Source organism: Carassius gibelio, chromosome A1, assembly GCF_023724105.1.
Source record: "Carassius gibelio isolate Cgi1373 ecotype wild population from Czech Republic chromosome A1, carGib1.2-hapl.c, whole genome shotgun sequence".
NCBI lineage: Eukaryota > Metazoa > Chordata > Actinopteri > Cypriniformes > Cyprinidae > Carassius > Carassius gibelio.
Genome location: NC_068371.1, coordinates 2,394,815 through 2,409,814, shown reverse-complemented (window position 1 = coordinate 2,409,814; position 15,000 = coordinate 2,394,815). Strand labels below are relative to the sequence as shown.

Below are 15,000 nucleotides of genomic sequence, written 5' to 3'. Positions count from 1 at the left end.
TCTCTCTCTTTCTTGCATTTACAGTACACTCTTCACTTTTGATACACACACACACACACACACACACACACACACACACACACACACGCACACACACACACACACACACACACACACACACACACACACACACACAGATATTCAAAGGCCCCAAGAACAATGCAAAAAAATGTCCTCAGTTTTTAATCAAACACTACAGTTCTGCCGTATTACGTTTGAAGTGTTGACCTTTTTACCTTTTGATGATTTGAGTCATCCACGTATGAAGACAGAACAGCATCTTGTGTTCGCTCTAGTGCTTGTGCTGTCGTGCTGCATCAGAGCTCTGCTGATTACTTCCACTTCCTCACTTTCATCAGGAAATGATTCTGACGCACACTCACACCCGCTCTCTCCACATCAATACGTGCGCTGCGGAAAAGATGGGAAATAAATAATAAAAAGGAGGGCATGCTCCAGCTTTACACTCTCATTCCCTCAACATCTTGGCTTTCCTTTCTCCTTTCCTTTCTGTAGGGAAAAGAGTGCATTATTGGACGTTGTTTGGGTTGCTCTAATTGTAACAAACACTTTTAGGATGTCCTGAGCATTTTGAAGATTTTTAATATGATCAACTACTGTGAAAAAAAAAATAAAAAAATCCATGAACAGTTGATTTTTACGACACGTTTCTGTATTCATTTCTTTATTCAGTGGAGGACTGTGTGTTTTCAGGGAACCTACTTGAAATCGAGGTGTGTGAACGGGTTCAAGAACAGAGGAGGACTAGAGCCCTCTCTGATGTGGTTTAATCTCAGCGTTCAACATCTTCTTGATGGCCCTTGTGATCACGAGCCGAGGGGATTTGCAGTCCTGTAGCACCAGCTGTTCAAACACATCATCATTCCTGTACAACACAGTTTCCTGAGCAGCAGAGAAGCCTGCACAGACTCAGTAACAAGGGTTTTTCCCATTAGACACTCATAAAGACTTTCTCTTGGTCAGTCAAAGGAGTTCACCTCATGAGATAAAGCAAAATTTTATTTGAGCAGTTTTTGTGTGTGTGTGTGTGTGTGTGTGTGTGTGCAATCAGTTTACTTAACTTTGAGGCATAATCATAATTTGATAAATACAGGTTCTGCATCAAAATAAACAAAACTGCAGTTTCCAGCTAAAATGACTTCTAAAGAAAAAACGATTACTTTTATTACTTTTCTCACAAATTATGATTTCGGGGTAGATTCTTGATTTTTTTTTCTTTTTTCTTCATCATTCCTTACTAATACTATGACCTCAAAATACAATGCATGATTTTTTTTTTACATTTGCATCACATAATCAGCCCCATTCGTGTGACTTTTCTGATGTAGTAAACTTGCTCAGTAGCGCACCTGGTACAACATCCGTGAAACAAATCACGATACAAGAGTTCAATGCTAAAATGCATGGTCATTTGACAAAATTGCATATTCACAAGTAACTTGAATTTTGGATAAATAACAGGGTTGCAGTTTGCAACTGAATGTAATCACCAAGAAGAAGCTGTCTTGGAACTAGTTGTTAGTGTTTAGTTATCAGTAATGTTAATTAATTAATTTCCCATCAGTTGTTTCCAAGGAGGAAAGAATCCCTGTGTTTCCTTTTCCTTCTTCAAAAATGAAATACCCAAACAGCGTCTCCCCATCAGCCTTCAGTAATCCATCCATCCCCCAAAACACACCCTTTCCACGCATTAACCAAGCGCATGGGATTCAGTCTCTCTTTAAAGCTTAACGCCGCTGGGAGACTCTCTCTTTCCATCTGACACTTCTGCATTCGAGGGGAAGATGGAACTGACAATGCTGTTTTTCCCCCTGTATTTTCTTCACGCTTTTTTATCCCTTGTGATGGTTTGCATTACAATTTCACAGAGACGGGAAACTCACATGCCTGAATTAGGAAAAGAAACAGATGATAAATTACTAGTTATGCCATTTAACTGTATAAGTGTGATTAGAAGTATCACCCGGTGTCTTTTTTTTTTCTTTTTTATTTTAACACGTTAAAGCATCACAACAACAATATATAAATTTGAGTTATCTTCAAAACAAAAACACATTTACACATGCAACATTACAGTAGGGTCAAGACAATGAGCAACTTATTAGGAAACTCATTTTGGAATGTTTAGTGAGAATTAAAAAGGCTAAATCTTACGGTGATGTTCAGGAAACCTTTCCTTTGGGCAGCGTTTAAAACAGTTTCACCCAAAACTAAATAGAATCCAATCAAACTTTACGAGACTATCCGAACAAAAGTGCACAAGATAATGTTCCCCACACTGCAGTATCCCACACCAAATCAACACAGACTCTGATTTACTGTGTGCAAATACGAAACATCACCAAACATCACGTGTCCTCCGAATTTGTGGGTTTAAGTGAAAAGAGGTATTCTTAGAATCGTTCCATAGAAAGATTGGAATCTGACGGCAGAGAACAATTACTTTTATAATTATTGCTGCAGATCTAAACAATAGAGGTTTGTGATCGCACTGGTCATTAAACCACGTTATTTTCTGCTGTTTTTAATGATTGTCTACTCGGTTCTTTACAAGAATGGCTGCAACTTGCACAGCCGAGAAACTAAAACACACTGACAGACACTGAACGATGCTGCCAAGAGTACAATAATAATTACAGCAAATACAATTAGAAAGTCTGTTTTTGTCCCGCCGTCTCTCCTCCACAGTCTGGCTTTTTGGGTCCCTGCGAGATGTTTTTGTGCTCAGTCTGTGATATACGATGTCCTTGTTTCAGAGTCCTAAAAGAACCATCGAAACGCTTCCCCGGTGTTTACTGCCGTTCTCTGGAGAAAACACAAAGACACAGCATTATTATCACAAAGAAGCAATCATTTCATTCGATCTGTAAAGGATACGCACACGGTCAGTGTTTATGTCATGCATTTCACACATTACTTATGTCCAGGAATTGTTTCCTTTTCAAGTGAATTCATTAATGTATGCATTTTTTTTTAAATGTAACCTCAAAGGACCACTTACAAAATAAAGAGAAATAAGATTATATGCAAAAATGCATGTGAAATCCTGAAGGGTGGGTTCTCGAGTGAATAAAAGCATGACTGAATGTAAAGAACACAAAGAGACAGGTTTGCACAGACAGAATAAGTCTCTTCTAACATATATTCTGGTGTAACTGCCAACCGCTGAAAACTAATACAAGTGTCCAGATCTTTCCAGAAGTGGAAAACAGCCCTTTTCCTTTGAATGAGAAGAAAATACTAAATACGTTGTGGCTTAGAGAGAGAGAAAGTCTCTAAATCCATACATCGGCCCATGGATCAGTCTGGAGACAGTAATGACCCTGATGTGTGAGGCTGGCATGTCTGGCTTTTGTTAAGTCTCACACCATCGATCCGGTCGAGTGCTGCTCAAATTCACTTCCAGCCGTCTGTCCTCGCCTCAAAGAGAGCTCAATTAGCACCGCTCTCTCCGTCAGAACCACTCCATCACATCACAACACAATCAGAGGATGCTAGGTGCTGTCGCAAATGCTCAGTACACACAGTACATAATAAAAGCCTGTGTTCCATGCTTAGCCTTTTCAATACACGTTTCAATTCAGTTTTGTGGACATTCACTTGTCAGATGTCTATATTTCAACACTGGATTTAGAAACAATGATATATTATCAGTTTAAAGACACGTTTTCTCAACATGGCATCAACTGCTGATGAACAAATCTTCATTTACCCCAGTTTGGGAAACCTTGATGTAATGATTAATGCACTTTCAATTTGTATTTTATATCGATATGGCACATTAAAATCAGTGCACCCCCCCCCCCCAGCCAGTGCCTTCAGATAATCAGCGCGGATGCATTGATGTGATTGAGATGAAGAATACGGTCTTGTGTCCCGCTCACAAAGGAAGCACGTCAAAGCCAGAATCAGGCAAGATGAATGAGAGAGGATTCTGGATGCGGCACGCTCTCTCTCTCTCACACACACACACACACGCCTGCTCCCCCACCCCCAGCAGATAAACCTCTCAACACCATGAGGATGATGATGATGGCAGATGCTGTCAGCGAGGATGAGATGAAGAGCCAAACACATCCGCTGAAGGACGCCAAAGCAACGCTTCACCCAAAAATGAAAATCATCACTTACTCACCCTCATTTTGTTTCATACCTGTGGCATATCTGAACACAAAAGAAGATTTTTTTTTAAATGTCTCAGTTTTGTTTTATATATGTGACCCTGGAGCACAAAAACAAGTCACAAGGGTCCATTTATTTTAAAAATTGTGATGTATGCATCATCTGAAGCTGAATAAATCATCTCTCCATTGATGTGTGGTTTGTTCGGATTGAACAATAATTGTCTGAGATACAACTATTATAAATCTGGAATCTGAGGGAGCAAAAACATCTAAATATTGAGAAAATCATCTTTAAAGTTGTTCAAATGAAGATCTTAGCAATGCATATTACTTATCAAAAATGAAGTTTTTATATATTTACAGTAGGAAATTTACTAAATCTAGTCATGGAACATGATCTTTACTTAATATCCTAATGATTGTTGGCATAAAATATATATATATTTTTTAAATACAATGTATTTTTGGCTATTGTTGCAAATACACCTCAGAGACTCAAGACTCCAGGGTCACATATGGATTAATAATATCTTCTTTCAAAAGATGGTTTAATGAGCGCAAGTAAAAACTTACATTACATGGCCATTTTATATAGTGAACTGGAACTATTACACACACACTGGGATTTATTAGAAAGAAGAATGTAAAAGAAAATAATAATAAGGAAGAATCTAAAAATTATGAGCCGATCACTGCCATTGTGTGAATAATATGTAATCATGTAACACATAAAAAAGTAACAGTAATCTGAATATGATCACGATTGACATCGTTCAGATCACATGCATCAGTTTCTACCCAGCATGCAATATGTAGAAATATGTGGAGAAGTCCTGCTAGAAAGTTTTCAGATAAAAGAGGAGGGTAAAGTTTAGGAAACAGAAGCTGAGAGAGAGAGAGAGAGAGACCCGGGTCTCTTCAGCAGATGAAGACGGTGTGCTGATGTGCTCATTATACACTGCCCTGACAGAGACATTATTTATTAACGTATGGACTGGGAACCAGGCCACCATTCATGACTGCAATCCTCTGGAGGCAATTCTGACAGGTTCTTTCAGAAAGAAATAAATAATCCTTCCTTCACGGCTTACGCTCCCAACACAAGAACAGCTCGTCTCAAATCCTCAGACTGCTTCTGAACCTGTGACATATTGTGTTCACTGCTCGACCTACAGACACAAGAACCGCCACAGACCTTCACACCATCTCAAATTAAACCATGCATAATAAATCTTCATTTAATTTCAGGAAATCTGTGCACATCTCGTTTGCAATCATGGGGTGTGCAGTATGACCAAATGATTTTTTTATTATAAAATTATACAGTCAGTTGGTGCCACAGACAGCAGGATAAAAAACTATGGGAAATGCAAAAATGTTGATTTGTTAGTGCACATGTGAATTAGCTAATCATATCTAATATGATAGCTGATCATATCCTATATTAAAATAAACACTAAAATAAAATAAAACATAATAAAATGTAAAAAATAAAATAAATTACTGATAAATAAAATTAAATGAACACTAAAATAAAATAAACCAAAAAATAAATTAAATTAAAATAAAATAAATAGGAAATAAATACATTAAAAATAAAACAAAATAAAAATAAAATACAACATAATAAAATAAAAAATTAAATAAATTACAAATAAATACAATCAAATGAACAATTAAATAAAATAAACCAAAAAATTAAATTAAAATAAATAGAAAATAAATACATTAAAAATAAAATAATAAAATAAAAGACTAAAATAAAATAATATAAATTACAAATAAATACAATTAAATGAACACTAAAATAAAATAAACCAAAAAAATACATTAAATTAAAATAAATAGAAAATAAATACATTAAAAATAAAATAAAATAAAACAATAAAATAAAATGAAATAAATAAAACATTTAATTAAACCCCTTTGGCATGTCAAATATAGCACAGCATATTAAAGAATTAAATACAATTTTCAAGGGTGGTGAAAGGTGAATAAATCTCTATAATAGTTTTGAGCAGTTTCTGTAACAGGGACAGGCAGCGAGAAATGGGCTTCACATCACCGCTGGCTGTTGATCTACAAAAAAATGAATGTCTACAGAAAATGAAGAGGGGTAGAAAAATAAAAATTCATTTTGAGGAGGAGGCGGAGAGACAGGAGTACAGAAGGCTCTCGGGGGAAAGCTTCCCTCCCTGCGGCGGCCCGCGGGTCTTTAAAGATGTCAGCGGGACGTCAGTCACACAGCGGTGAGCCACGTGTGTGTATCGCGATCTCAACAGATTGCATGCTCTCTGAAATGTTAAATCAAAATGTAAAACAGGAGTTGACCGGCTTTCCTCTCTTCAGCACATATGTGAAGAGCGTGGACAGCTTCTCGAGAGCACTTATATTTAAAGGTTATTAAACTGAACCTGTCTGTTTGCAGTGTCTTCAGGACCGAAGAGAAGCTAGAGATAAACCCTAGAGAAGGTCGACTCGTGTGTGAAAGTCCCAGTCGATTAGCAGTTTCTGAAGTCCCTTAAATCACCTTTGTTCCCCATCCTGACCCTCAGGTCCAACCTCAGCAGACTGTACTGACCTGAGGGTGCAGGTGATTGGCTAATTAGATATCTGCGTTAACGAGCAAGATCTGCAGGAACCACTAACAACCTACAGGAATTAGTGAGGATTGAATCCAAGAACCTCAGGGAAAAACACACGCTGAGGAGCCATAACTCATTACAAAGTATTATTTCAAAAGTTTTATTTCAAAGATGATAAGAGTATAATTTATACATATAGATATAAGATGCATTTGAGTGTCTAAAAACATTAAATTCAGTTTGCACATTCTTTTATTTCAGTAAAAAGTAATAAAAAAGTATGATAGTGTTTTTTTTAATTGCCTTAATCTCGTGTGAAATAATTTATAACGTGTCTGAAGTATTTTAATTTCTCTTTTTCTTCAGTAAATCAGTAAATGTTACTGAAATAGGGTCTGAAATGTTGTCAAATGATCTATGGGCTCAATGTGAAGGCTAAGAGCCCTTCTGCGTTGACTTTCCTGACGCATTTTCAAACAGGTCACTGCAATGATGAGAAACCATTTAACTTCTCAGCCAGAGCTAGCATCAATTATTTACAGTCAGCTGTTTAAAATTTAAAGTGCCACACATTAACGTTACACTTTCACCTGAGCGTCCTCCAGTGATCCGCCAGCCCAGAAACACACGGATAATCAGCTGCTTCGGCTTCTGAACTGGAGATGTTAAATCAGGCCGGGTCAGAGGAGAGGTCACAGGTCACAGGTCACACACGGCTGACTGTGTCTCGCTCTTCATTTGGTAGCACAAGATAATAAATACAGCAAAAAAGTTGTAGAGCACTGGGATTTATGCAACAACAACAAAAAATTATAATAATTAAAATGTAATTTTAAGCATATACAAGGTGACCGCGTCACACAAAGCTACAGTATAGTTCAGATTCAGAAGACATAAATATTGAAAATATAGTGCCCTATAACAGAAGTCATATAGTCATATGCTTTTTTATAATGCTAATTTATGCAGCATTTAAGCTGCGGTATCTCTCATAATCACTAAGGAATTACGAAATATTTCCTTGTGCATTATAATAATCACATAAAAAAATAGCATTTTTGTTTGCATTTCACACTATACACAGATACAGGGAATGCATAGAGTCACATTTCCAGCTAAATGACTCGGAAACAAATCTGCTGATCAGCTCGCTGGTTTGTTTACATCCATTTTTAATGAGTCTCTTGCTACATCGGTGGTTCCCACCTCATTCAAAACATCAGTCATCATCCCTGTGCCTAAAAACAATAAACCCTCATGTCTGAATGACTATCGTCCAGTTGCCCTCACATCAATAGTCATGAAGGTCTTTGAGGGACTGGTTAAAAACGTCATCTGCTCCTCCATCCCGTATACTTTGGACCCTCTTCAGTTTGCCCAAACAGATCCACTGATGATGCCATCTCTCACATCCTGCACTCTTCTCTCACTCACATCGACAGCAATAACAGGAACTATGTAAGGCTGCTATTGACTATAGCTCAGCTTTTAATACTATAGTCCCCATAAAGCTAGCTTCTAAACTCATAGACCTCGGACTGAATTCTTCACTCTGCGACTGGATTCTTGATTTCCTCACCGGCAGATCTCAAGTGGTGAAAGTAGGCCAGTACACCTCCAGCTCCATCACCCTGAAAGTAGGAGCCCCACAGGGCTGTGTCCTGAGTCCCCTGCTCTTCTCTCTCTACACACATGACTGCTTGTCTTCGCACAGCTCCACATCCATTATCAAATTTGCTGATGATACTGTGGTTCTGGGCCTCATTCACAAAAATAATGACACCGCATACTTGGATGAGATAGAGAAATTAACATCATGGTGCCAGGACAACTATCTCTCTCTGAATGTGAGCAAAACTAAAGAGCTGATTGTGGACTTCAGGAAGAGACAGCAGCAGCCCTATACTCCTCTTATGATCAGCAGGACCCCTGTGGAGAGGGTGAGCAGCTTCAAGTACCTTGGTGTAAACATCTCGGAGGACCTCACTTGGACTACTCACATTCAAACACAGGTTAATAAAGCCAGGCAAAGACTGTACCATCTGCGACAGCTGAGGAAATTCAGGGTCTCACCAGCAATCCTGAAAACTTTCTATTCTGGGGCCATAGAAAGTGTATTGACTCAGTGTATCTCAGTGTGGTATGGGAACAGCTCCAGTAAACACTGCAAAGCCCTGCAGAGAGTTGTGCGTTTAGCTGAGTGCATCTCCGGATCTGTTCTCCCTCTCTTCAGGACATCTACCTCAAACACTGCAGAAGAAGAGCTGCTAAAATCATCAAAGACTCTATCCACCCCAGTAACCATCTTTTCACTTTGCTGCCATCTGGAAAACACTTCCGTAGCCTCTTAACATATTCATGTCTCCACTCATTCAATTATTAGTAAGAGATTCATTATTCACTACCTCACATTGACATACTGACAGTATCAACCTGTTTGCACATTTCATAGCTATATTTATGTATATTTTCATCTGTGTTGTTTTCTTTCTCGGACCAGACTCACATTTCACTGCTGGTTATATATGATCTATATATAACTGTGTATGTGACGAATAAAAAATCTTGAATCTCTTGATCTTGAATTGTTCTTGTTTTTATGGTGAAACAGAATTATCAGTTTCTTCGTGCCCTTTATACAGCATGTATAACATGTGACCCATTACTGTAAACCAGGGACAACAATCACTTTCTAATATAGATCATGGCTCATGTATGCACAGTGTTCAACATCTTTAAAAAAACATCAGAATCCACGCTCAAACTATCTGAATAACCTGGAGCAGTACTGTATACCTAAAACAAGCTCAAGAAACGATAGGAAAGATAAGACGTTTCTGCTCGACTAATCCAGTCCAGTCTGAGAGAGAGAGAGAGAGAGAGATGGAGAGAGAGAGAGAGAGAGAGAGAGAAAGAGGGAGAGAGAGTAATCCTCCAGGGTCTTGCATTAGCGCGCTAAATTAAAGGCGGTATTAGATTAAATTGGCTCTCCGATTTCAGGGGTGTAAGTAAAATTCTCATTTGCATTTTCCACTGCTGCTTCAGATATAATTAGTTCAGGGTGATTCCCAGGTGCACAACACTGACAGCAACATCCAGCTGCTTACTGGGAGTTTATCATTTGTGAGCAGCTAAAGGTGCAATCAGCTGGGTCTATATACATGTGTGTGTGTGTGTGCGTGTGTGTGTGTGTGTGTGTGTGTATCATATCAGGACACAACTCTGTATAATGTCATGGGTATGACACAGGTATTACAAGGAGAGGGTGACTTATGAGCACATAACCCATGTCCCCATTTTTCAAAACACTTATAAATCATACAGAATGAGTTTTTTTGAGAAAGTAAAAATGCAGAAAGTTTCCTGTGAGGGTTAGGGTTAGGTGTAGGGTTGGTGAAGGGCCATAGAATATACAGTTTCTACAGAATAAACACCATTACACCTATGGGATGAACACACTTTACACAAAAACAAATCACTCCACATTTCCTCACATTCTAAGAAGAGCAACAAAGACAATATTGTTACATTGTATTTAAATGTATAATAGCTGTTTTCTATTTTAATATTAATAAAATAAGCAATTTATTCCTTTGATGCAAAGCTGAATTTTCAGCATAATTACTCCAATCTTCAGTGTCTCATAATCCGGTAACACTTTAGTTTAGAGAACAATAACTAGTTGTTTATTATCATGCCTATTACTAGCATATTGGCTGTTTATTAATTCTTATAAAGCACATATTAATGCTTCATTCTTCATGAGAATATTTTAGATCTCTTAATCCGACCTCATACTGAAAATTAACAACTACTTTACTATTAACAAGCAGTAATTAGGAGTTTATTGAGGCTAAAGTCAGAGTTAACAGTCAATAATAAGAATTGAACCATAAAAACAAAGTGTGGCCCATAATTCTTCAGAAATCATTCTATTATGTTGATTTGGTGTACAATTAAATTGTCTTTAATTATTATAGATTTTTTTTTAAACATCATTTTCATGTATAGTTATTTTACTGTATTGTTTTTACTATCACTTCAAGAATAAATGAAAATATATAGAAAAATACATATATATATATATATATATATATATATATATATATATATATATATATATATATATATATATATCGGTATAACCCATTGATTAATTATTTTTATCACTTTATCAAGACCAAATGAAGCATGCTCATTAAAACTTCCGGCAATGGAGATAGTGCTCCAAGATTCAAAACTGCATTCTACAGAACAGAACTGATGCCAAAACGACCATTTACTGAAAAGAAAAGAACAAAGTTCCAAAGTGCCATAATGTCCTAATATCATATGAATACACTAGGGGAGGTCTGTTACATCTGTTCCATAAGTGGCACCAAATGGAATAAATAAATAAAGATTTCAAACAGGTTTCCCTCGTCTGCCATTGTTCACCCAAACTGATGGGATTATGAAAGGCTCTGGGCATCCTGGAAGCACCACAGAGGACACACTGTTTATGCTTTCATAAGAAACCAACCTATAGAGCTTACATATAGCTTACAGACTGTTCATGCATATTAATCACATCAACAACAAACACAGTTTGTGATTAACAACTTGGCCCAAACATTCATGTTGAAGTAATGCAAAGTATGTAGAACTTTATCCTAGCTGCTACAACACAGACACAGACACACTTAACCTCAACCTGTGTGTGACTCAAGAAACCAGCAGTAAAACATATTTAAACAGAGTTTGATGAATTTCCGTGCACTCAGTTAGCAGCTGGAGAATTACTTCAGGAAGTAGATCTTTGTGAAAATATGCTTTAGGCCCAGTTTACAACCAATGCTTCTCAAACGCATCTCCTGTAAGAACTGATTGTGAAGGGAAGTGCACTGCATGCTGAAGATCAGACTTACAGTATTAGTCAATGTGCAATTTTCAAAGCTTTGTTTTTAGAGGAGTAGACAGTGATTCTGCATTAGGACACTACGAAAGACTTTTGAAAGACTTTTTTTGAAAGAGATTTGTGCACTGCTTACACTTGTATTTTGCACTGTCCACATCACATCGCCCATGACAGATGTTCACCCGGTGTAAACAGAGCCGTAGCTAGCTTTTATTTGTCCACTTTCAAACAAAGCATCCACAACAAAATTTTTATTTTTAAAGGGGTATGTTTTATAGACAAATTATTTGGACCAAAATCACTTCATCTAAAACCTTGAAAGGTTTCCTAGATAGATTCAGCTATATATATATTTTGTTTTCAGGGTTTAAGGATAGGCCTATCATTAGGATGAGATTCCAGGATTTCCGCATCCCAAGCGCGAAGGAAGAACGGCGGCAGGAATGTTCCTATGGCTCTCGTTGCGGGGGAGATCGACTAGCCTCGTCAGGAGACAGATTCTATAATTGGTTAAAATGACCAAGTGCTCAGAAGGATGGCTCTCTGCTGATAACCGTTTCCCAGCTCAGCTTGGAGCGGAGCCAAGCCCTGGTTGTTGGGATGTGTTCCAGCCCCAGCCTGACTGGCAGCAATTAAGCGTGTCTGAGCCAAGCTCAGCTTGCTCTCCGCACAAACACCCCTAATTACTGCCAATTAGGCTAGGCAGGGAGGCAGATTTGAGAGGCGGGGGGATGTTCAGGCATTGAAGCTATTTTCAAGGGCTTAGAAACGTGACTAGAAGGAAAGGTTAATGCTTCTGAGTGCACGGAGAGAGAATATGGTGTCTCACCTCTAGCAATGAGCCAGGCTTCTTTTTGAGCTCCTCGCATTTCCGAAACTTGCAGATCTGGTGACCCGTCTTACGGTTCCGACAACTGCTGCACACTCCACAGTTGATCAGCCTCCTGCAGGGCGTGCAGACCCCACACCTTTTCCTTTTCTTTTTCGCCGGGTTCCCGCTGGATGCGGAGGAATTATTCTGTGGGCAGTCTGCCAGATTGGTAATCTGAAACGCACTGTCTGTAACGGCTGCGGGGGAGTGAAGGGCTGTCATGACGATGACCCCGGGGGGCAATGAGATGCCCCCTAACGTCGGAATAGCGGAAAAAGTTCCAACACGTTCCTGGAGATTCATTATCTCTGCTTCGGCAGCACCGCATTTCAGCTTGTTCATGCATTCTCCTGCTAAAGGTCTGCAGTGTTCGGGGGATAAGCTGGAGAGGAAATTATTATTTGCCATTTGCAGCGTCTCCAGCGGCACGCCAGGTTTCCCCGGCCTCTGGGACTCATTTCTATGCATGCCGGTCCTATTAGGGTTTAATTTCCTTCCCCAGAGCATGCCGTTATCACAGTTCCAAGGGGACACGCCGATTCTGGCGCTGGGGAAAATCGGTGTCGTTATGCGGGCGATCTTAGCAGTCTGTGGAAATGCACCATTGCATTTGTAAAAGTTTGCAAGCGACCTGTACCTTTCCATTTCCGCATTGTAATCCAACAGCTGGCTTAATCCACCGTCCTGAAGAGTATCCTTGTGCAAGAGCGACAAGTCTGTGCTCTGGCCGCTTTCGATGCAAAGTGCATTGTTAAGATTAGACATGACTGCTAGTGCTCACGAGGAATATTCAGGAGGGGTTGCTTTTCGTCAAGGTGAAGCTCGTTAGACTCCAGACGTAACCATCACGGTTTATCCTCTCCGCTAAAACAAGAGAACAATAATTACGCATACAAGTGACAAATATTTCCCATGCATCATCTAAAGTGAAAGCTTTGTGCTTCACAAGTTGAAATGGTCAATGCATTACTTTCTCCCTGTAGCTTTAATGCTACAATAACAATAGGAAGCAGACATAAACATACCTGAAAGTCATATGATTGCATCGCCAAGAATGAAAAAAATTTTTTTTAATGTATTTACTATATTGATTACAGTACAGGACCAAAGCTTACAAAAATAAAGCAGCATCAAATCAGAAGCAAACACATTTGACACAGAACAGATTTTTCTATGATAGCTATCTTAGCCTCAGACTTGAGAAGTCATGCATCAAGCACAAAGCTCTTATAAAGAATATGTTGAAAAAGAAACCAGAATTGATACAAAGAAACTCCGTGAGGCTCGCTCCAGCCGCAGTGTGTGGGGATCCATTTCCCATCTCCCCGTCTGGATGGGTTTTGTTGCCACAGATAAAAGCCTATTAGACACATCTTCCTCTACTTGCATTACCTTTCACTAGACTCTCTCGCTGACTGAATGTGGTACATTACAAGAGCACGCTCGGTGAACGTCTGGTTCTGAATTAAACACTGCATTTCCATCTGAGAGACAATACTGGATGAGCATTCATAACCGAGACCCTGCCATTTATCTGACATGAAGTTTGTTAAAGAGGCTCATGCTGCTTTATAACTTCCTAGTTAAAGGCTAGCAGAACAAAACTATCGAATATCACACTTAGAAGCATGAGAAGGTTTCAGTTCTGAGAAACAACGTGGAAATGCATTGGCGAAGAAAATGACTAATGATTTATTATTATCATCCCAGTTCTGCTCACGATGTGCTTTAAACAAAGTTCAGAGAATACTAAATCTCCTATAGTCAGAGGAGACAGAAAGAGGTTGAGTACAGTGCATATCAAATTGCATAATGAGATTTAATGACTCCAGCGCATTCAAAACCTCCCGAAATAAATAATAAAACACCGGACATTCAGAAAGCATGCGCCAACATCGCTAAGCGAGAGAAGAAGAAAAAAACAAAAGAGCACCATCACCTACCAGACAATCCAGACACCAGAGCATCACATTACTGCGATGAGCACACAGTAAAGACACGACTAAACACGAGACGCCATTCTTCAGGCGAGGAGCAGCAGGAGGAAAGCTCTGTGAGAGTCTCCCGTCGCTGTGTGTGGCTGATTGGTGCTGAGGTGAGGAGGATGGGGATGCGGACACACACTGATCATTGGCTGGAACTGCTCTAGAAACACCAGGAGCTCTGGGGAGGGGATCTGTTCGGGAACTCTGAACATCACAGGTAACGTGCACGAGACTTTCACTACCTGCAATACTGCGTGCATTCAAAGTCTTTTCATATTAGCTTTGTCTCAAAACCTAGACACCTCGAGAGCACTTTCAGGAAGCTTGAACACACAGGGAAAACTAAATGTGTGTCGTGTTGCAAAAAGGAAAAGTAGCAAATTAACTAACGCTTTATTTTAAGGACCACTTCTAGTTGCTCATTATCATGCATATTAATGTCTGTTTATTACCAGTTATGATATTTTAGATCCCGTACCTTTATTTAACAAATACCTTACTAATTATTCATAAGCAG

At 38.9% G+C, this 15,000-nt stretch overlaps 1 protein-coding gene across 1 annotated transcript; it reads right to left on the bottom strand.

Moving 5' to 3' along the window:
• Positions 1 to 2,011: 2,011 nt before the first annotated feature.
• cxxc4 (CXXC finger 4) lies at positions 2,012 to 14,614 on the bottom strand. Its single transcript, XM_052536182.1, has 3 exons — positions 14,442 to 14,614; positions 12,457 to 13,362; positions 2,012 to 2,826 (listed from the first exon to the last, which is right to left on the bottom strand). The coding sequence occupies exons 2-3, from the start codon at positions 13,261 to 13,263 to the stop codon at positions 2,782 to 2,784; spliced, it is 852 nt and encodes a 283-aa protein (XP_052392142.1). The 5' UTR covers positions 13,264 to 13,362; positions 14,442 to 14,614; the 3' UTR covers positions 2,012 to 2,781.
• Positions 14,615 to 15,000: the final 386 nt, after the last annotated feature.

Bases quoted from the DNA above. Each gene is read 5' to 3' on its own strand.
- cxxc4 (XM_052536182.1), bottom strand. From the start codon at position 13,263: ATGTCTAATCTTAACAATGCACTTTGCATCGAAAGCGGCCAGAGCACA. The intron at 2,827-12,456 runs GTGAGACACCAT...TGTTTTCTCCAG, and splicing joins AGCCTGGCTCATTGCTAGAG to AGAACGGCAGTAAACACCGG.